The 23,481-nt window shown below is 43.1% G+C and overlaps 1 protein-coding gene across 1 annotated transcript in view; it reads left to right on the top strand.

Annotated features, from left to right (window-relative positions):
* Positions 1 to 23,481, top strand: part of LOC147673631 (immunoglobulin superfamily DCC subclass member 3-like) — an 82,801-nt gene that overhangs the window by 47,103 nt on the left and 12,217 nt on the right. Inside the window, exons 7-9 of the mRNA XM_086946386.1 lie at positions 18,825 to 18,990; positions 21,785 to 22,035; positions 23,285 to 23,449. Coding sequence (XP_086802512.1) covers positions 18,825 to 18,990; positions 21,785 to 22,035; positions 23,285 to 23,449 — 582 coding nt within the window. The remainder of the gene's footprint in view (positions 1 to 18,824; positions 18,991 to 21,784; positions 22,036 to 23,284; positions 23,450 to 23,481) is intronic.

Here is a 23,481-nt window from a genome sequence, read left to right as displayed (position 1 = left end):
GAGTCTGATGGGTCATATAATTTTTTCTTTAAAAAAAATAAACATGTTGGCTTCTAATATCCACAAGGTTGGCCAGGATTCCAGAGCCATCACTTCCCGTTCAAGGTATACTGAGTGTGTCTTTTGAATGTTGTGCGTTGATGTCAACGTGTTGGTTGCGTTTGATTGCGCTCGCTCTAAAGGCCCAAACATCACCTGTAAGTAGTAGAGGTAAATGTAAGTAGGTAAGACCGCGAGGGGTTGTGAACCAGCCCTAGCAGTTGAGGGTGAATAGAGGGGAGCAGTGGATCGAGAGAGGTAAATTGGCTATAAAGGGTTGACTGAGGGGGAGCATTGGCATAAATGGAACAGAGCGTAAAAGATAGACGAGATAAAGAGAGCAGGTAGGGATAGGGAAAGGATGTGTTGAAAAGGCTGCATGGGGTAAACAAAATGGACAAGTGCTATTAGAGTGAGGCAGCGAGTAGATAGAGAGGGGACATGGACTATATATGGAAACACGAAAACACCTTTTAATAAGACAACATTTCAAAGGTACATGCAGAAGTGGTATTCCAAGCCAGTGGGGGTGTGTGAGGGGGGGGAGATCTGGTGTCAGGGAAATAGACATAATAGGAAAACCAGATGGTGCCATGTTGTGATGGACCGGTCCAAGTGCCCAATGTGCAACCCATCCCCCCTACACACACATAACCCCAACTCTCCAGCTAATAGCAGCCTGTAAAGGAACACCCCCTGCCCCTGACTTCGAGTGTCTAGGGTCTGGAGTGAGCCGGCCCATTCTCTGCCCTTTTAATTAATGACACGGTGAGGGTGGGGGGTGGTCTCCGCCTATGAAGGGGGCTGGCCCGAGGAGGGTCTGTTCACAGCCCTGAGATCAATTGCTCTTTCATTTATGAAAGGGAAACAAAAGAATAGAAAAGCTGCATGCATAATACCATGACCCCCACTTCTAGACTGGAGGGGGTCTCACGCCCACTCCTCCGGATCACTTCCACTGTGCAAGAAAATCTGTTTTTAAAACACTGATTTCTTAAAATAATTATTTTCTCTACGAAGGGAACTGCCCCAACTAGCAGCCCACACAGCAAGAATGAGGTGTTGTGATCGGGCTGCTACAATGCTTAGTGCATCAAAAAATAAACTTAAATACAATTTACATTTTCAAATATGTATACATTAATGCATAATGTCATGAAAAGGCACATTGTTACTTATAAAAAAAAATAACCACATTCACAGGAAATCGGTTTAAAGCATTTAACGTAAATATGTTCTTTATTTCATGGGCGTATAGAAAGAGAGAGCAAAATTGGTCCCATATAGCTTTTCCTTTCAAAAATAATCGTGATGACTCCCAGAAAATAGAGGCATTACTCCAAACCAGGATTTTTAAAAGTCATCCCTTATGTGATTAATTGAGCCCGTTCATAGATATATCTGTCTCTCCATCAGCTCTGTTTTTAATCAGAAATAGCACAATTTTGTTAATTTCTCAATTTCTGTCTCTGTCTTGCTTTTCGTGGAGATACTATATGTGCAAAAGGCAGAAATTAAACCTAATTTTTGGTGTTCAGCGTTGGCCCTTGTTGGCTGGATCCATGCCATTTCATATTTTCAGGACAACCCCTAACAATTTCCCTGATTTCCTCTCAGAATCATTGTATCTTGTATCCTAAAAATCTGAAATGGCTTTGGTCTGCGTGGGCGAGCACTGGACATGTCAATGCTAGTGTAGAGTCAATCTGCAAGTGGAATTTCCCCTTTCTTTATTTCTTGAATGGTAGTGTAGAGCACATATTGAACTATAACCTCATAGGTGCTATATTACACAACTGAGAGATGCAAAGTTTTTAGATATCTGATGGGCAAAGGGCGGTGGTACCCCCAGCGTTCGAACCAAAGACTTGTAGGGAAGGAACAGATCTCTAAAGCGAGTATATAACCCACGAAGCCCTCTTACCCAACTGTGCCAGGGTGACCCCCTGAAATCGACGCATCTCTTGGAGGGGCGTGAACAAAGAGCGGCCAAAATAATGGCTGAGCAGAGCAAAATGCCAAAGGACCCAAGCGCTGAAGGCAGAAGGGTGAGTTATGCCTCTGTATTATGGCCAAGCTGGCAGGACAATGTGCGCTAGGAAGGAGCAGATAAGGTCCAGCCCATTAAAGTCCATAGCCGGAACGAATGGACAGCGTATTGAAATAGTGCCCGCTCCCCGAACGAACCACCAACGCCCCTAAATTATCCAGGTAATAGGACGGGAGATGTCCTCTGTCTGACCCTGTCTGCATTATTTCAGGTCCTCATGTGCACCATATCATCCCACACCTCTTTCACCCCGAATGTATTTGGTGACAAAGGGAATCTGGATATTGCGCGTTGCATCAACGCTTATTTGCAGGGCCAAGGACGAGCAGGTAGTTGAACTGCCACAAATGTCACGGGCTGTCCCTCCTTATGAAAGAATAAGATGAAACAGCGAAGCATGCGCGGGATGCACTGTTGTGTTGGTTTGTTGTGAAGTTGGATGGTTTTCCACAGCGTATTTGCCACAAAATGACCCTTCGAAACCCTATTGGCGACATTTACTAAATGATTGGTGTAACTTGGTTTTACTTGGGTGTGCAGGAAGCGTCGCAGAGTCAGTCATTTACCTTCAGAGATGGAAGTTAAGGCCGTGGGAAATCCGCAGTTAGCGCAGGTTTTCAGCAGGTGCGTATTTACCATGAGAAGTGGGAACACGCGTGTTCTGAGGGGTGGACTGCAGGTAACCTTTGGGGATGTAGTGAGCACCCACAAAGTCATAACCCCCTGTCTTGTGTTACAATGTTTTTTGCCCCTTGTACATCCCACGTCTGCCAACACTTCAGCCTCTCAGTAATGTTTTTATGCAGCCATATTGCAGACCCACACACTTAGGGGCAAATGTAATAAACCTTTTCAACACCAAAAAGTCAACCAGAGGGATGAAATGCAGTGCAAGGTCTTGATAAAATAATGGGAGTTGGGGATTCTGAGTAACCGAGGGGGGAAATGTTCTATCAATGTAGTCGCGTGGACACCACAGTCAACAGCTGAATGTACTCAGAAAGCTGTAGAAAGAGCATATTATGAGAATGATACTAAAAATGTAACCGAAATGTGATGCGCATTTCACGTTGTCCAAAACCCCCAATAAAATACGGGTTTTTTTTTAAAAAAAAGGTCTTGATAAAAAATGTACTTTCCAGCACAAGACTTTTTGGGTCAGGAAAATTGCCTTTAAAGTGGCTGAAATAGCCCCCCCCCCCCACCTTGTACAATACAGCAACTTCGGTTGCTCAGCTGCGTTGCACTATAATTTAGTAAATGTGACTCTAAGAGCGGCAATACAATTATTATTATTTTTTTTTTTATATAGGGCAAACTCGACCCGAAGGTATCAGAAGACTTTACAGCGTTACAGGTGGTCACATTCATTTTGTTAGGCAGGGGGACATTAAGCCCCTTGAGCCACTTCTGCATCATTTTTCCCATGTTAAAAGTGACGCAAAAGTGGCGCAAGGGGCTTGTAAATCTGCCCCTAAGTGATTTGCCAACGATCAAAGGATTTTGAGCATCAATTCAGAGACTCGAACCCGGTTCCGCAGCTTAGAGATTGACTACTCTAGCTGTTAGACCACATCCTCTCCCCTTAGACACAACTATAAGTTGAACACTATTAGTGCTTACTCACTTAACTTCACCCCTTCGTTTCCCCACTTGTAAGGTTATTTTTGAATGAATGAGGCTCTATATAAATGCAAATACCTTATTTTGATCCGGTCACCCATAGGGCACACCAAAAACTGGCTTGTCCTATTGCTGTTCCATGTATGATTGATCAGTGGTCATCACTTGACCACGCCCTGAAGGCTGAATGGTCGAGTCTGCCCTGCCGGCATTCACAATTGTAATTTCAGATTATACACGAATCCATGAGGGAGGCCTTGGGCCAGGCAGCTGAGTCCTCAAACAAATTTACTGCAAGAAAGACAGTCTAGGTGGAGCCATGTGGAGGTCACTGAAGGCAGAGCATTCATTGATCAGAATTTGCATGCACAGGAAATAGTCTGCTAAGAGCATGATCTTGCAAGCTTAGTCCTCTGCCAATTCCACAAGTGACAGATAAGGAATCCTGTGGAACCTCGTGACATCACACAAAGACCCTCGTCTTCACATAACATCACAACAAAGAAAAGAGGTCATTGCATGCATTAATAAACGGGGACGCATTTCAGAAATAATTACTTCAGTTTTACGAGCTGCCAATGCTGATTTTTCTCTTTCTGCTTAGATTATCTTTCCAATAAAATTCAGATGAACTCAGGGATTTTCTGTACTCTCTATTGACGAAAAGGGTGTTGGCGCCCATTCTAGTGCCTTAGAAAGGAATGACAGATTTTAAAAAGTGCTTTACTAAGTAACTAGCACATTGTATGATTGGATGCTGAAATGCACAGGGGCATCTTCCAGAGCCTGGTTTCAAGCAGCCAGAAGCCCAGGTTTGAACCAGAAAAGGGTGCATCGAGGGATGGACGCAGCCATTCCCAGGGCGAGGCATAGAGTGAAGGAAAGATGTTGGCATAAATTCATTTGATTTGATTATTATTTTTGTATAGGGTGGGTACTGCGTTTCTGCTGGGCCTATACCACTTGCCAGAGGGCTGAGGTGGTAAGACAGCAGGAACCATCCATGGGATGTATGCGGAGTCAAGACCATTAGTCTGGTCTAGGATTAAAGTTTTCAGGCCTTTCTAAAAACCACCTGATGGTGAAGAGACAATAGTAAAACGGATCGGTTCTGTCTTGTGTTCGAGTCTTGCGACTGCAGATAGAACCTTATAAATCTCGTTGGGCGGAGCAAGAGATATTTTTGGGCGATCGACTGGAGACCTCTTGTTGGTTAGTGTGGATGGATGTTTCCTCTTTACGCCAAGTGTAATTTTGTTTAAAAGTGGTTGCATTAATGGCAATAAAATTTGGCCTACAAGGGACGTCCCATTGTTTCAGTATGCAAACACAGGGTAAGATACAGGCAGTGGTCAGGTGGCGAGAACGCTTACATAGGATGCATGACACACCTCAACTTCTCAAGAGATAATAAATAAATGTAGTTACTGGTGCTGTAGTCTGGATTTGCGTAAAGTAGTAAAATTAGCGAGGAAGAGAGAGGTTCTGAGCTTCCTACAGAACTTCAGGAGCTCTTAGTTAATGGGGAGGATGGTCCGCGTTCCAGGGCTCTCTCGTTCGACCCCCTACATTTGTGTTTTTGCAGTTTTATGTACATTTGAGGGACAGTTTGTTTTTAGTGGAGACCTTCTTATGGAGGTACTTGCCACCTAATGTCTAACTTGTTTTAGTAGACTTTGGTTGACAGTAGAATTTGAAAAAAGTCTTTCTGTGTGAACGGAATGATATATGTCCTCCAAGGGCACCTAGCTCTAATGGAATAAACTGAACTTCTCTACTTTCTGATTTTCTTGTTGAAAAATCGCTCAGTTTGTAGGTAGCCTTTTGCTTCTTTCTTTTTAGAGGTTTGTAAAGTACTGCACATCACGGCGAAGCTGCCTCAGGGCAAATTTATATATATGTGTGTATATATGTATGTGTATATATATGTGTGTGTATATACGTATATATGCATGAATGTATATGTGTGTATATATACATATATGTATATATATATGCGTATATGTATGTATGTATATATGTATGAATATATATATATGTATATATGTGTGTGTGTGTGTGTGTATGTATGTATGTTCCGAGGCAGTCCCTAAAAAAAGTGCAGGCAATAGAAATGATTCGAAGCACCCACGGCAGGCGCACACAGTGAGAACGTGTTACAGCCTTGTGCACCTGCGTTGTGCCTTTGCTTTTATTCATTAGCTCACGACACGTCTGGTTGTTCATTGTGCTGCAGTGTCTCTAACAATTCAAGTCCAATCCTGGAATTTTGATCCCCGAATCCTCTGCCCTCCGGAGCTTCCCACCCAATGGCTGGACCTCAGCCAGGCCTGCGCCTTCCACCACCTGCGAATGACGTCCTTATTGGAAAGCAGCTGCCCTGGCGAGGATTGTCTCATTGCGTCAACGCCTCGTCTCCCCCCTCTGCTGGCTTGGTACAGTCCACATTCACCGGTCTCTGAGTAACAGTGCGCCACTGTGGGTTCGAATCCCACCCCTGTCCAAAGTCAGGGGGCGTCTCGAACTCTAGAGGACTATTATTATTGTTAATATTTGTAATCCTAATCCCCGCGGCTCCTGGTCCGTTACTGGGATCCAGGTGGCAGCACCTAAGTGGCTAAACCAGCTTTACAACCAGGGCTGGGCGAATGAATGCCTTCAATAAAAAGCAAAAAAGGCCGCGGTTTGTGCACATTTCTGTTTCACTCCGAACCACGTTCGCAGCAAGGCAGACAGATGAATCCCTTCAGGGAAGGCTGCTGCTTCATGTCTCTCAGCGGATTTATAAGGAGACCATGAGATGGTTCGGGATTTAGGGCACTGAAGTTTGTTACAAGCTTTGGGTGCGTAGAAATATGTTCTAAATTCTAAACGCCTCGAAACAAAGAAATCTGCAGAAGGAAATCAGATGCAGCTCAAAACTCTCGCCAGTTTTATCTAAGACAGGCCAGCAGATTTGCAGAATGTGGAGCTCAGAAGTAGGAGTTCAAAGTTTGCTCATATTACAAATGGACCTTTGCAGAGTCTAGCGGTGTCTGGAGTTGGCTGGTAGCGTTTGCCATGCATTTGCGTCCGAATCGACCCCAAACCGCTGACATGCTACACACCTAGTAACTTTTGCATGACGGCCTAAATTCAGAGACTTGACAGCAAAGACAGGAAACTTCACTAGATGGATAAACCGCCTGTGGTTGAGGTAAGTGCTAGTACCGGTGGATCAAATACTCCTTCTGCAGCTTAGCTCTACCCTGGTAAATACGTTACTGAGAACATGTGTCTGTAGGTTAACATGCATGATAAGGAGTGGAATCTTTATTCCTATCCAAGCGTGACCACCACGCACAAGTACCTCAAAGCGTGAGTTCACCTCAAACTTATACGATGCATCCATGAGAAACGAAAACTTAGAAACTGAAGTTGATGGTCCGGCTTTATCATTTGAAAAGGTCCATTTCAAACCGTAATATACGAAGAATCCTCCAGGTCTGCTGCAAACCTCAGCCAAGAAGTGATCTTAATCCAAAATAAAAACCCTCACTTTGCCCCAGCTCTGCTGGCTTGAAGGCTATGTGTGGAATTGAAGTTTAAGGTTACAAGACCCAACTTATCCCTCCAGAGAGGGCAGATTGCAGTGCTGGTCTGAGAACTTGGAGCATCTGGCCATCCAAGAAGACCTTCCGTGGACCGCATGCTCATACTGACTGTGATTACATTTCTTTTTCCAGTGTGCTCGTGTGACAAATGGAAACTACAGAGAGCACAGAAGATCGTGGTATGTGTGTGAGGGGGAGAATAACAGGTAAGTAAAAAAGTCAAAACAGTTGTTGAACAAGATGGGGGTTCAGTGGTTCGCGAATTATTTGATGTTGCGCTCCTGTTGACGAATTCAAGAACAAGACTTACAGGAGGAGCCTTGGTGGTGTAAAGAGCAGTCCAAACGCCAATTGCACCTCAACAGTCGGGTACCGTGGAAAAATTGATCATTGAAGACTCAGCTTGGACTTGGTTCTGAAGTGGTGTCCCTTGATGAAGTCCTACTAAGCACTGAAGGCCACAGGGAGATTCTTTTAGACGTGGAGGCAGGCATAGCTTGGGCGGCTGCGGTATATGTACACTTTGCACACTGTACCACCTTTGTAGCTCAGCAGTGTGGGTAATTGAAAAAAATGGCTGCCTTCTGTGTTCAGCCTTTGTCATCACTGCTGAAGTTTAAAGACTTATGACAGACCCTGCCATGGTGCTAGTTTTAGTTAACGGGGACACTTGTCCATTAGTAATCTTACTGAGAAAAAACCTTTACTATTTTCATAATGTCCTTAAAAGCTAGGTCAAATGATGAATGTATAATACTGGAACCGATCATGGCCGACATAAATTGAATACTAAGGAGTATCAAGATTGTCGCAGTGTATAGTAATTGGCAGTCGGGCTTTCTACGGTTCTTAATGATGGCCGTCCTTTGGGGCTTGGTTACCCAAGTCTTTTGCTTACTTGACATTACGGATAATCCACTGAACTGAAACACAACATTGACTGGAGCTGACCAAAACCAAGAGGGTAGACTGCACTTGGAAGACGGTTTTGGACTTGCGTGTCCTCTCAGGAAACTGTGACCTAGCAGCCTTGACCATGGCTTTTGCACTCAAGAAATGGTTATTTTTTTTAGGTGAAAAGGGTTGGAGCCAAGAGCAGATGTCGGCCACATCCCTCACCTCTTTGGGAATGGGGTCCAATCACGCTATCAATCAGTGTATTTTTTTGTATGATGTTGAGGACACGCGGATTGGGGAACACGCTGTGAGGACCGATCCTTGTGTTATAGTGAGAGGGGTAGCCATTTCCCGCCGGTCACAAGACCCGCCCCCACAGAAGAAAGGGGCTACGACCTGCTTCTCCTAGCTTTGTGCGTGCTGAGCTGGGTTTTTGTGACCCGGCGCATAGGGACCTCATTGATGGATCACGCCTGCTCCCTAATGAGATGCAGCGCAATCGCTGCAAGTTACCCACACAGTCTGCTGCACCCTTGTTCCCCCTTTAGAGTCAATGGTGGCTGAATGCGACATCTGCCCCCGTTGCCCTTTCCCACACTGACACTGAGGGCTGGGGCTATTGTTGAGTCCCAGGGGAGGCAGCGCAGGCGGGACAGGCCAGGCCAGCTGGTCAGCAGTTTGTCCTTTTTTGGAATGACCAGAGACCTAGCTCTGTATTTGCTATCTTGTGACCATGTTTGTTCAGCAAATGCCCACAAGAGAAGTATGTTTACTAAGTAATCCTGGGTTTTGTTGCGTGCTCACTCAATGTGCGCATAACTTTACATGTTGGACTTTTTTTTAAACATGGTATGTTGAAGAACATATCCGAGTGCCTATGATAAATGATTGTATATTTGTGTGTAGTGCCAGTTTAGGTTTTTCTCAATATTGTTTTGCTAGTACACAGATAGCTATTTAAGCTATTTTTTGTGATTAAGTTTAGGGCCATATGTATCAAGCTAATTAGCATTCGCGAATTTCGGCCTTTGCGAATGCTAAATACCTAAATGGTATGTTTCAAACATTTTTGCATCAAAATAAGGAATTGCCAAATTTGCTATTCCTTATTTTGCGATTGCACTTAAGGAATCGCAAATTTAGCGATTCCTTAAATGCAATGTATCAAAGAAAAAAAATGCAAAAAATTCCATTAAGGAATCGCAAATTACCACCAACTTCTAGTTGGTGGTAAGTTACGAATTATTCTAATAATGCATTTTTCCCAAAAACCAAAGGTGCCATATGACGCCCATACATGCCCTTAGGGCATGTATGTGCGCCATATGCCCCCAAATGTCTTTTGGCCCATAGAAATGAATGGTTAATTTGCGATTAGCAATTTGCTAATCGCAAATTAGGAATGGTAAGGAATCGCTATAAAAAAGCGATTTTGTATATACATACCGTTTTGCGAATTCCAAATAGCGATTCCTTAAAATTTGCTATTTGGAATTCGCAAAACGGAACTATGATACATATGGCCCTTAATTTGTTTGAGTTCATGACCCAATTGCGTTTACTTTTGTGCATAAATACAGTTGATTATTAATTTCGGCACCTTATCTGATGGGATTAGTGTTCTTGTGTATGGGACTCCTTTATGCATTTTGGTGTACAGCTGGATCCATGCAGGCGGCATATCGGTGACGTGTTGTGTCTTTCTGCATACGGTTCTGTGCAGTGAATATGTGGTTGCAAGTAACTTTTGCTGCATGTATGCTTGATGTGTAGCATGTGTGTTTGTGTTGTGATCCAGGTTACAGCAGTGGTGGCCCGTGCACATAGATGAACTAGTTGATTGATCGGAGGATTACGTTAAGAGGGGCACAAATTCGATGAACAAATATAATAAAACAATCAAATTAAATAATGGTGCGGGTGCCGATGGCATGGTTTGCTTAGGGTGCCTCTAGCTGGCGGGGTGAAGGGGTCCACTGTACAGTGGGCATATTAGGTGTGTGGAGTTTCTGTGTTTGCTTGGGATGCAAGTAAGCAGGCACACCATGTCTTCTACGAGTATTGAGTGTTGTATACATTTCACTGCGTCCGACGCAGCTTTGGTAGTTTAGTCAAGTTTCAGCCGCTGTTTTTCTTGGTTGCACAAACTTGCACTGCTTTTGCGTTACCAGGCCAAACACCGTATCTATCTCCTGTGTATGTTTATAAATCATTGTGCAATGCATTAGTTATGCCTGCTTTGTGTTGGTAAATCTTCCACTGCCTGTGCTGCAGCTGTTAGTGAAGTTTGCACTGCACCTCGTGTTGGTGGGCTTTGCATTGCAGCTGCAACGCGTAAGTGCAGCTTGCATTGCGTTTGCTGTAACTGCTGTGTATCGGAGAACCTTGGATTTCTGTTTTACCCGCATTCGGCAAAGTAGCTGCCTGCACTCTTCGGCACGTGCCCTGCTGCTGCCTTCGGTGTACGCCTGCAATGCTGCTGCTGCAGGCCGCTAATGCACATTGCCTGCTGCATTCGCTGCCTGTGGCCTGCAACGCTGACGCTGTACATGGGATTCCTCGCTTGCAGCGCTGCCTGCTCCCATCTAAAGTTCAGGTTTCTAGGAGTGCGAAGCTCTTTAGACTCCATTGAAGTACATTAGACACTTCCATTAACAAAATATTCCAAACAAATTATAAAAATGCAAAAACCCGTATTTTTTAAGTTAACTTTTCATGCACTAGAGAATCGGACATCACATGGCTCCAGTGTATGTGTACTCTGCACTGATTGGCTAATTGGTGAATCGTGTCGTCTCTTTATATCTGGCTCTGTGCGGCTTATATACACACTGTACTATTAGGGGTTTCACGTTTCAGACACACTTCTGACATGTGAAGGTCTATGTTCACCACTTCTTTCTCCAGTTCAGTGTATCTCTCACTGATGCAGATACTTCCGGGACAGGGGGGTGAGGGGTGGCGGTCATCTCTTCCGGGAATTTATTTATTTTATTTTATTTTATTTATGCAATTTTATATAGCGCGGACTTTACCAGAAGGTGTCAGAGCGCTTCACATAAGGACCAATAATGAAACACAGGAGAACACAATACAAATGCAAACAATACGTTACATGGATCAAAAGTGACATTAGTGAGCAACCAAAATACATGAGGTAGCAATCGGTGCATTACATGAGAAAAAAGTGAAATGGGTGCAGGTTACAAAGATGTACAAAATACAAGTCGAAGAATAATACTGCAATAAAAGGCAGACACTCCATCACAAGAACAAACGTTACGTAGGCAATGGAGGCACTTGTGCAAGTATCTAAAGCAAACAAAATGTGTGAGGTAGCAAACAGTGTGTTATAAAACAAAAGTGACGTGTGCAAGTTCCAAAAGGGTACCCTACCGTACACAGGTATTGGGATATTACTAAACATTTAAACTACCAGAACACACTGGGGAGGAAGACCATACTCCTGGCCAAAAGACTTTCCAGTAATGGGAGGTCCAGAGACACACTTCTGACTCGTAAGGGTGTCTGTAAAGTTATCTTGCCACCGACGCTGCAGAGACTTCCAGAGGCAACGGACTGACGCTGTGAGTGCTCTCCACGGTCCTGGCGCCTTGATGGCGATAGTTCAAATGAAATAAATAGAGGATTCCGTTTGCTGGGCAGTGCTGCCATCTAGCGGTTTGAGAGATCTTTAGGCGTATGAACAAATGTGGCTCGCGACGACCATATCTACAATCTAGCATTAGGTTGTGCAGCTCGGTAAGCAGTGAGAAATGACCGATGGAGTGGTACTGCCCCCGTCAGGCCAGGAAATCACCTGCAGGCGCGGTAGATTTCTTTTGAATAGCTTTTCTTTGTGTTTAGTCTTGCTTTATAGTACTACAAATATATTGAGTATAATGCCTGATACATATTTACATTTCTTTGGAAGTCCTTCCTGGAATGCAGCACAGATGGTTTGAACGCAGTTCAAATTAGAGGTGCGAATGGTAAACAATAAACAGTGAGAACCGAGCCAAGGGTCTGGCTTGGCTCTAAGAGCCCGTGTCCGAGCCGAGCCACGAAAATGTTTGGTACATAATTTGAGCAACAAACATTTAAAGTATAATAAAGACTCTTCAAAATGCAAGAAGGTGCACGAGGGGAAGGTCTTTCAGATTATATCACTGTATTGCGAGGTAAGTATTAAAATCCTAGATTTAAACAGCTTAGAAACACGCGTGCCCCTCATCCCAGCCCTGACGACATTGCAATTAGCGAACTAATATGCAAGTCAGTGTCATGTGTGCCTTATATGTGGCCTAGATTATTAATATAGATGGAGCAAAGTAGTAGCACATTAAAGTCGGGCACGAGAGAGGCTATTGTGCAGCACACATAATGATAGTGAAGAAAAAGGAGGCTTACTGAAATAAAGTAATTGCTTAGAATCACACAATTTGGTCAAGCGGGGGAGCCAGACGGATCCCAGGCTCTCTGATTTCCCACCAGATTGGTATTTTTTTCCTCTCTCTCCTATTTGGAATATATTATTAATTCCTTGTCATTCATTTTTGGCGTGCGAGGTTAGAGCAAGGGTGGCAGGCATGAGCCCCATGAAAGCTCGTGCCATTTCGGGCTTGAGAGGCCAATAGAACCTCGAGCCGGAGCTTGGCATCTGGATCAAGCATTGCTCAGCTTTCAGTGCTTCATCCCACTTCTAAATGAAATTATAATTGTTCATAAAATAGTGTAAGCGCCTGTTCATTAAAAGTCCCGTTGCAAGGGATAATCTTCATCCGAGGACAGCCACCCTTTGTCCCCAGGAAGCCACAATGGAAAATCCAGAAACATCAGAATAGGACTTGCACACCATCAGGCTGCAAATCATTTACAGCCGCTTTTAATGGCCTACATAGCCCTTTCTTTGTTTCTAGTCTCGCTTTGGATTATGGACCATGTAGTTGTGTATCCTACGGTTCACCATGCTCAGCTGCATTATAGCCAGTCTTTTGGCTCAGCGGATCATAGTTACTGTGGTGCAACAGATTTAGTGAGTGTAATACCCGACAAGTGTTTCACTCTTCTTGAAGCTACTTTAAAGGACTGCGTCAAAGGTGGTCCGGAAGCATTTCAAATAATCTTTTTTCTTCAAAATAATGCGCAAAAAGTGAAATGCATATCAGGCATTGCCCTCAATATATTTTGTTCTACTACAGTGGTTGTCGTGCACTTTTATGGGCTACTGAGCCAAAGTACTGGATATAATGAAGTTGTAAAGGTGAAATGTATGATATATAAACTCATAGTCCATAATCCAGGACACAACTAGAAAGAAATGACTTCTAAGTCATGAACTGCACCTCGAAGTGATTTACTGACCTGATATGTGAAGGATATTCGTTTGCTTTGTGGATTTAATACAAATAGTTATTTAACACACACATGCTTCACAAACACCCATTGGTCATTTCAACATGGCAGCAGCCTGCAGATTGAAGTCACTGAAGTCCTAGACTGTGAAGCACCCGTGGCCTCAGATCTCAAAGCCAGCAGGAACTAACAATCAGACAGACGTAGTTCGCATGGAGGAGGTGAAGGTGGAAGACTGTTTGAAAAAATAAGACCATTTGATTCACACCAATCCTGTAAGGCCTTTATTGTGTCCCTGCAAAGCTTAGTTCAAGTTAATGCCCCCAACAGGATATATGATGTTACAACGCGGACTTTTACTCCTCATACCGTTACAACGCGGTTTTTACAACGCGGATACTGTAACAACGCATGTATTTACAACGCATTTTTTTACAACACAGGTACCTTTACAACGCAGACCATTACAACGTAAGTATTGGTAAGTATATGTTAATATTAATAATATAATAGTAACTTAATTTTAAAAATATAATTTAATGTAATTTTAAATAATTTAATTTCCGTTAATTATTTTAAATTTAAATTAATATTACTTTATTTTTACCATGTACCCCTGTACCCCAGAAACTGAAAACTGACCCTAAACCCCAAAAATAAATTAAAGTAATTTTATGAAATATAATTTAAATTAATTATTGAAAATAAAAAATATAACTTTATTTTTACCCTGTACCCCTGTACCCCAAAAACTCTAAACTGACCCTCAACCCCAAAAAGTAATGCAATGTAATTTAATTTAATTTATTTACTATTAAATAATTTAATTTAAAATTAAATGTAATTTATTTTTACCCTGTACCCCAAAAACTGAAAACTGACCCTGAACCCTAAAAATACCCCTTTACCCAAAAACTAAAAACTGACCCTGAACCCTAAAAATACCCCTTTACCCAAAAACTGAAAACTGACCCTGAACCCTAAAAATACCCCTTTACCCAAAAACTAAAAACTGACCCTGAACCCTAAAAATACCCCTTTACCCAAAAACTGAAAACTGACCCTGAACCCTAAAAATACCCCTTTACCCAAAAACTAAAAACTGACCCTGAACCCTAAAAATACCCCTTTACCCAAAAACTGAAAACTGACCCTGAACCCTAAAAATACCCCTTTACCCAAAAACTAAAAACTGACCCTGAACCCTAAAAATACCCCTTTACCCAAAAACTAAAAACTGACCCTAAACCCTAAAAATACCCCTTTACCCAAAAACTGAAAACTGACCCTGAACCCTAAAAATACCCCTTTACCTAAAAACTGAAAACTGACCCTGAACCCTAAAAATACCCCTTTACCCAAAAACTAAAAACTGACCCTGAACCCTAAAAATACCCCTTTACCCAAAAACTAAAAACTGACCCTGAACCCTAAAAATACCCCTTTACCCAAAAACTGAAAACTGACCCTGAACCCTAAAAATACCCCTTTACCCAAAAACTGAAAACTGACCCTGAACCCTAAAAATACCCCTTTACCCAAAAACTGAAAACTTACCCTGAACCCTAAAAATACCCCTTTACCCAAAAACCCAAAACTGACCCTGAACACTAAAAATACCCCTTTACCCCAAACATATAACATTTAAAAAATAACTATATACTTACCAATACTTACGTTGTAATGGTATGCGTTGTAAAGGTACCTGCGTTGTAAAAAAATGCGTTGTAAAAACATGAGTTGTAACAGTATCCGCGTTGTAATGGATGCGTTGTAACAGTAGTGCGTTGTAAAAAATGCGTTGTAACAGGTGCACACCGCCCCCAACAGCATGCACACGTCCACCTGCAATAAAGCCACCATCCGGCCCGTCATGCATCCGGGCTGCAGGTAAGCCCAAAATAGTCTTCATGCTACATCCACTGAAAACAAAACAGAAGCAGCCCTGAAGGATAGCATTAGGTGTCAAGCTATGCAGTGAACTGCACAGAAGCAAGGAGTAGATGCATTTGAGTGATGCATCAGCTTCATCCTTGAAGATATTCCAGGGCCCGAGTTACCACACATTGAATCTGGAGGACCAGAGCATGTGCACTGAAGCTGGTATTCATACTGTCAATTGGTTGACCACTTTGAGGCTCCTTGGAGTTAAAGGTCTCACTGGGGTCACATTTGGAAATTCTGGTTGTGCTCAGAATTCAGAGCTAGGCTGGGCATTCTCTAGGTAACCTCAAAGCTCCAGGGGTATCTGTGCAAGTAATGCACCCCAGACCACACATTTCTTTAATTATTTCAATGCAAAAGTTTACGGAACTCTAGAGAACTAGACAAAGGATAGTATCTTCCGCATCAACTACTTCTCATCATAAGAAGGTGAGCAGTGATGGGAAGGCAAGCGTCATATTGATGATGTCTTATTTAGAGTTCGGCAGACGGAACACTACATTAGAACCTTGACCGATGTCCGACGGCCGTAGTACAAGTGCATTATAGCCTATCGTTCATGTATTCTAATTACAGTTATGAGTTGTGTGATAGCTATCACTCCCTCGCAGTTCTTCCCACATAGATTCCCATAGGTCAGATCTACGGACATTTATCAGACTAAAAAACACATTAATAAAGGCAAAATATGCAGAACTTGGTGTGTAAAAAAATGAGTCTGCCTAATAAGCCTCTTTTTCAAGTTGGAAACTCACAGTGGATATTTAGCACATGTGTTAAATTCCTGACCCGCTGGTAATGGTATTTTCCTTAGTCCTGACCTTTCCCTTTTATACCTTGATGGCTCACACACTCTACTTTTCTATCTCTACTCTATGAGGCTGTCAATACTCACCCGTTCCCCATCATGTTCTACCCTAAGCGATTAAATCACCAGTCTTTCTTCAAAGCGCCAATTATTTCTTATTTCCTTAAAGTATGAAAATAAATAAGCCACCCTATCATTTGATCTGTTCCTATTTGGGAGTATAATATCCACCCCTTAATAGCTATTTTTAGGCCATGCCTGTAAGATCTGCTTTAAAGCTCGGGTTCGTCCTGTAGCTCCTCATTTGTTGGATCTTGCAAAGGTTATTTTCGCCACGATGGCATTGCTACAAAAAGCAGGTTACCATTTACAAGGTACTGCTGAGTGTGTTTCTTGTGAAAACCAAAGCACAGTGGGGCACATTCATCAGTATACCCCTCCCCCCACTATATCGCTTCTACGACATCACCAGGTAAGTAGATTAGGTCATTGCAATAGACAATTGGGTTAGGTGGACTATCGATAAAGCAAGAATTATACTCTACGTTCCATGACAATGTGGTGGTAGCCGTCGCACTATTGCACATTCATTTCATGGACCTCAGTATCGAGTCATACAAACCATTGCTTCTTGTTGAAGTGGGCTTTGTAGCCACAAGGAAAGATGTCCATCCCCAAGATAAGAGGTACATTCTGGATTATGATTCTAGAAAGAATGCCTAAGTGTGTCAACGTTTGTCATAAATGTACCCACGGAGGCGCCTCGGGTCCCCCTTTTGTAAGTTCACTGCATTAATGTTCTACTCTAAGAGAGTGAATGCACTGATTATTTGAGTACACGAGTGAAGCTTGGGGTGGGATCCTCAGGGCTTGCATAAGTTTTCAGGTTACTATGGGCCCGATTCACAGAATTAACTTAAGACTCAATCCTAAACTTACTACTATTTTGGTATTCACAGAATGCACCTACTACTTTTGGCATTCACAGAATGAACTTACTACTTTTGGTATTCACAGAAGTTAGGATTTTGTCTTAAGTTTGTCTTAAGACAAACTTAAGACAGATTTAAGACAAACTTAAGACCGACTTAAGTTAGGATTTTGTCTCAAGTCTGTCTTAAGTCTGTCTTAAGTCAGTCTCAAGTCTGTCTTAATACTAACTTAAGACAAAATCCTAACTTCTGTGAATACCAAAAGTAGTAAGTTCATTCTGTGAATGCCAAAAGTAGTAAGTTTGGGATTGAGTCTTAAATTCATTCTGTGAATCGGGCCCTTAATGCCTTTAATGATGGGTGCCTCTTGTGATGTGCTCAGACTACAATGCATTTCAAAGTCTTCCAGAAATCTTCACATGCCTAGCAGATGAGCGTCAAAACGCAAATTAAGACGAGCAAGCTCATTGGTTAGCTGGGTGCAAATCTACTATTATTTCATGAGGTGCAGCAACCAAATGTGTTGCATTGCGTTGCTTGAAAGGGAGAGAGCAAGACAGCGCCATTTCAACAGAGATGTGTCGCTGCTGCTCTCTTGTCGAGAGTGGTGTGTGTGTTTTGTATGGGAAGGGTACCCTTCCAGTACAATATATTATGCTTCGGCTAACGTAAAAATGTTCCCACTTTGTGTGTGTGCTGTACAGTCGGAGGTTTGAAAAGTTTGGCAAAATTTAAAAAATTTCTCCTACTTTGCAACTGCCTCGATGAGGCGTCACTGATATTTTTGACACAAAGCCTGCCATTTTTAGTAGCTGGGCCTCTGCGTCAAAAACCACTGGTGGTGGTGTGGGAATCCACATGTACCATCCTGGGGATGCAGCAGCTTCCCACTACTTATCAGCAACTTTCCAATGCAAAGCAAGTTTTGTGCTGGAAAGTAAGTAACAGATCAACACTTTGCACTGTTTTGCATTAATGTTGGTGGCTTTGGACACACAGAATGTATTTATGAATCTTGCCCTTAGAATTGCATGTGAGTAACCTATGCTGCTCAGGATAGATGCACACCCTTCTAGATAATTCCCTGGACAGCAGCATTATCCCTCAGGTTACATAAAAGCTGCTTGTTCAGACATTGGACAACTGAGCTATGGTTCTGCCTACACCATCTCTCCTCAGAATTTGGCGCCATTATTAAAAAGTAAGTGGTCAGTGTTTTTTCTGTACTTAATACTGTCGGGCAACCTTTTTCTGTGTCACTAGTGATATGTTCATGTGTCTTGGATCAAATATGTTCGTAGAGTGGAGAAGTTGGATTAAAGTATCAGATCCACTGGTCCCACCGCCAACTACTCAAGAAAATCTTCCTCCAGACACATTACTATTGTTAGATCTTTAACTCATGTGCTACAAGTAGTGATTTTAGGGTTCCTTAAACATGACCGTGCCCTCGAGGCACCAGATGCTGGTTGAGTGTGCCCTTTCCTGGCATACGGTGGAGCTGTGTTTGTGGCCGTTGTCAGGCACAGTGCCTGCTGGGCATAACTGTGGTTGTCCTCTAACCTTCGCCTAATCTCTTCCAGCACCTCCCGAATTCATCCAGTGGCCGCAGTCGGTGAGCAAGCCGCCGGGCAGCAGTGCCATCTTCACATGTGTGGCACAAGGGGTGCCCGAGCCACACCTGCTCTGGCTGAAGAACGGCAAGATCCTGACGCCAGGGGAGAACGTCAAACTCAGCAACAACAACAGGTGAGGATCTCCAATCAGCATGCAGATGTGCTCACCTTTGCCCAGAGTAGCAGCCCCGAAGAGCAAAGTGTAGTTTTTGTCTAAAAAATAAAGGCCGGTGATTCACCAGGGTAACATACACATCTGAGTAAAATACACTTTTGAGTAGGTTTACAACTTTGTTTATTGGCAAAATCTGAGTATAGGTTGCTGCTTTAAAAAAACAAACAGCAGTAAGTCCAGCACCATACACGGGCATTATAATAAAATCTCATAGGAACTAATATTACATTTAATAATTTCAAATGGTTAAGAATATATATAAATATAATCTAACATGAATAAATACCACCAGTACATATTTATTACTTCCTTAGTAAAATATAACTACATTATTGTTTTATCCTATGTCAGTTAAAAAAATGTTCTTCTTTATGTGGGATTTATTTTGATTTAACTTTCAAAAATCATTTCTTTTAACATATTTCCATTAATTAAAGATTTATTTCAGAATTAAGTTAATAGTTGGCTGAAGAGTAGGTCAACATTTGGCTTAAGCCGAATACAAGACAATATGGGGCAGATTTACAATAACCGGCGCATCCCTGCATATCAGCAGGGATGCACCAGTTATTGTGTGTCACGGCTGTGACAGCATGGATGCGCCGCATTTACAATGCTGCGCACCATGGGGCAAAAATGGACAGATGCGTGACACATCTGCTGCTGTAAAGGCGGCGCATTGCTAGAGTTGCGTCGCAAGTGCGACGCAGCTCCAGCAAGGCTTCGGGGTGCCCTATCCTTAGAATGTTGCGTCTATCCTTACGCCGGCTTCAAGCAGGCGCAGTGTTTTGACGCAGCATGGCCTTAAAAGTGCCTGAGTGAAATCTTGTAGATTTCGCTCAGCCACTTTTAGGAGGCGTTCCTGCGCCCAAACGCCGTCCCCAACTGCGCCCGAACGCCTACATGTGATGCAGGGCTTTACAACGTGACACATTTCCCAGATGCGTCATGTTGTAAATACCCCGCAGCATGGCGCTGGCTTTGCGCCGCCGCTGCGTCACAAAAGTGACGCAACGGTGGCGTAATAGAGGCGCAAGAGGTTTGTAAATCTGCCCCCTGGTTTATTAATGACTTAAATCCAACCTGGATAAACTCCCTTTAGAAAACCAATGAGAACTCTTTTATAAGTGTGTGCCTCTCGGTTATTTAAATCCTCTAATAAATGAATTAGTATAGTTTCAACTACCGACCATACGGTGTCTTGTCTTGATCATCACCTCACCCTCTGCAATTGAGGCTTCGAACCAGCAAATGTAACATTGTCCACAGACAATATTTTGATTTCAATGTACAAAATATGAGTTTCGAAGCTGAAGCAATTTTTGACTAGCCAGGATCAGAATTTTTATAATGTCTCATTTAGTCATTCAGCTGTTAGTCGGTAAATGTAAAACTATTCTGCTGAATTTAATAATTTTTGTCAAACTTCGACTCATGATCATTTTGAAGCAAACTTCTTGCGCCCAATGCCAAGACTTTACGTAGGGACTAATTAAGCGATGTGGCCCCAAAGAATTGTACATACATTTGCGCGTTTTACCAAAAAGCATTTTTTTTTAACAGAGACAGTGCGGTGTCTGCCATTGAGCTGTACCCGTGGTGCAGCTCTGAGATGATGAAAAAAATAACCTGTCTGAATAAGAACATTGGACTGGCCCGTCTGTCTGTCCTCTCTCCTTTCCCACCGTCCTCACTTCCTCCTTCCTCCCTCTCATCCTCCCTCTCATCCTCCCTTCTTCTCGTCTCCCCACCGCTCAAACTCTCTTTTCTAAGACTTTAATTCTTTAGTCTTTCTCTCTTTACTCCTCACTCGCTCTCTTCCCTTATTTCTAGTTTACGTCCTTCTTCCGGCATTCTGGGATTCATCTTTCCTTACCCTCTCCTCCCCTCATTCGTCCCTCCCTCAATGTAACTCTCTTCCTAGACTTTGCTCACTTTCTCCCTTCCTTTATTCATTACTTCCTTCTTGTGACATTTTTCCCCCATCTTTCCTCCCCCTCTCCCCCACCCTCAGATTACGCCTTACGCCTTCTCATACTCGCATCTCTCCCACACTCAAACTGTCTCCCGACTCTGTTTCTTTACTTCTTCCTTTCTTACTGCTTGCTTGTTCTTTGTTCATTACTTCCTCCTTTTCCCGCTCCCTCGCTTCTTCCGCCCCTAGCTTTCTTTTACTCCCACTTCCTACCTCTTTGCTTCCATGCCCCATGTCAAGGGTCTTTCTTCCCTTTTTATTTCCGTTCCTGCTCTTGAGGCGCTTTTTATTCCACAATTGATTGTTGGTGCTGTAACCATCCCAAGATAAAAAGACAACCCCACCTAGCCGCTCCTTCCCCAGCTTCCCTCATTCCTCTTACCCATACTCTCTTCTTCCTATACTCAACCCATCCTTTCACCTGCATTCCCCTCTCGGTCCCTCTTTATGTGCTCAGTCCCATTCATTCTCTCTCTGTATGATAGGCCTTATCTGTGGCCAAAAGCTATGACACATCCCTGCTTCAAGGGTTAATATCCATCATAACAGAGCAAGTCAATAAGATCTTAGACTTAGGCTTCATCTCAAATATATAGTTTGTGTATGAAATTAAAAGTGTGTCCCTTGTTTGTGCCCCCATGCGGAGTGATGCACTGTTGGCATATATATGCCATCTCTCATTTTAGAGGCCTAAGGAGGCTGTGGGACTTTTTGCTACAAAGCCCTCACCTTTGTACTGTGTTCACTAAACTCTTGCTCTCTCTTTCCTCTCTCTAGCACACTCATGATCCAGCGCATTACCTCCAGTGACGAAGCCATCTACCAGTGCATCGCAGAGAACACTGCCGGCACCAACCAGGCCAGTGCCAGACTTGCAGTCACAATATCTAAGGAACTGCCCGGTTCGCCGGAGGGCATCAAAGCAACCCCTGTGTCCACCACTGAGATCCAAGTGACCTGGGCTGTTCCACCACTGGAGGTGACAGACGGGATCATCGGATACGTTCTCCACATCCGCAAGGCTGGAGGTGTGTGAGAGTCAATGGCATGCTCATATTGTGGTTCCCGGCTCATGACGAATAGAGAGGTAGATATAAGGGGGGGAAGAGCAACATGCAGAAAATTCTTCATCCGAAGTGCATGGAGATACTGCTAAACATCTGGTAGGGAACCCTGAGATAGAGAGGGGTAAACCTTTGGGAACCCAAGAACTGTGAGAGAACATTATGCACTGAAAATCACCCTCTGTTGAGTAAGGGGATTGGACCTAGAACCCGTTCTGCGACTGTCAAAATGGTTGTCTTTATTAGATCTAACAACCAATAACCCATGCCCTTGCACTACTCTGTAATACCCTTCATTGGAAGCACAACAGTATAACCAAGAATTTGGGTGGTGGACATTGCTGTTTCGCTTTCACTTCCAAAGAATGTATAGCCCTACTGATACCTCATCGTGACATGAACGTCTTTCTTGCCGCATGTTTTGGATACAGTTGCCAAACTGCTTTATGAGATCCTATGATGGATTAGTTTGGGGATGTTGTGATTGTGTGGATTGGACAATGCTTATTTAGGCTCTCGGGGAATGTCACTCAGGAAGAATACTTTAGATGTGTGTCCCAGGTTAGCTCCATTCCTTTCTGCTTTCCCATGTTGACTACGCTTGCTAATCTCCATTGGAACTGCTAGTCGAAGAGTCTAGGCTTCACACGGGCCTGGGTCATCCAATCTCCTTACTCTGAGAATAGAACCTTTTTATCAGCCTCTCCTTTAGTGCCAAGTTTTTGTTTGTAGAATTATGAGTGAGTTTCAGAAAAGAAGCTGAGGTGCTCTGCCTAATTCGGAGCTTTCACAAACAGTGAGATTCACTTAGTGGAAGAATTAGCATAGATAATCAAGCAAATTTGCCAAATGGTGATGTGTATATCGTTGCTTTATGTCTCATGAGTTAGAGGTGTGCACCTTTATATATGTATGTCTTCAATAATGTCATCCTTACAATAGGCAGCAATAATCCATGCTACATCTGATCACTTTGTTTCAATGTCAACCAACTCAACTCACCGCTCAACGAACCGCTGTTGTTTCTTTTGTACAACACCTCTGTTTAAAATGTTATAGCTGCTGACAAAATAAATAATAACTGGGTATGGTCCATATAATACCAGTGGACAGTCTCCTACTAAGGACTTTGAGCAAAAGCATTTCATTGCCAACCCCAGACCACCAGGTCATAAATTCATAATTCTTACCATGATGTCTGTATCCCTCTCAGAACCCGACAGCCGTGAGCTGCAGGAAGCAGTCAGTAAGACTACCTTCAAGCATGTCTTTAATAATCTGGATCCTTCTACCACATACTCCATCTACCTGAAGGCCTACTCCCCGCTTGGCGCCAGTAAGGACTCCGAAGCCATCCTGGCTACAACTATGGGAAGTGGTAAGATCAATGTTTGCTTCCTTTTTCGTAAG

The sequence above is a fragment of the Lissotriton vulgaris genome, chromosome 12, assembly GCF_964263255.1.
Source record: "Lissotriton vulgaris chromosome 12, aLisVul1.2, whole genome shotgun sequence".
Taxonomy (NCBI): domain Eukaryota; kingdom Metazoa; phylum Chordata; class Amphibia; order Caudata; family Salamandridae; genus Lissotriton; species Lissotriton vulgaris.
The sequence above is the reverse complement of the archived record's forward strand: the minus strand, read 5'-3'. Positions and strand labels throughout refer to the sequence as shown.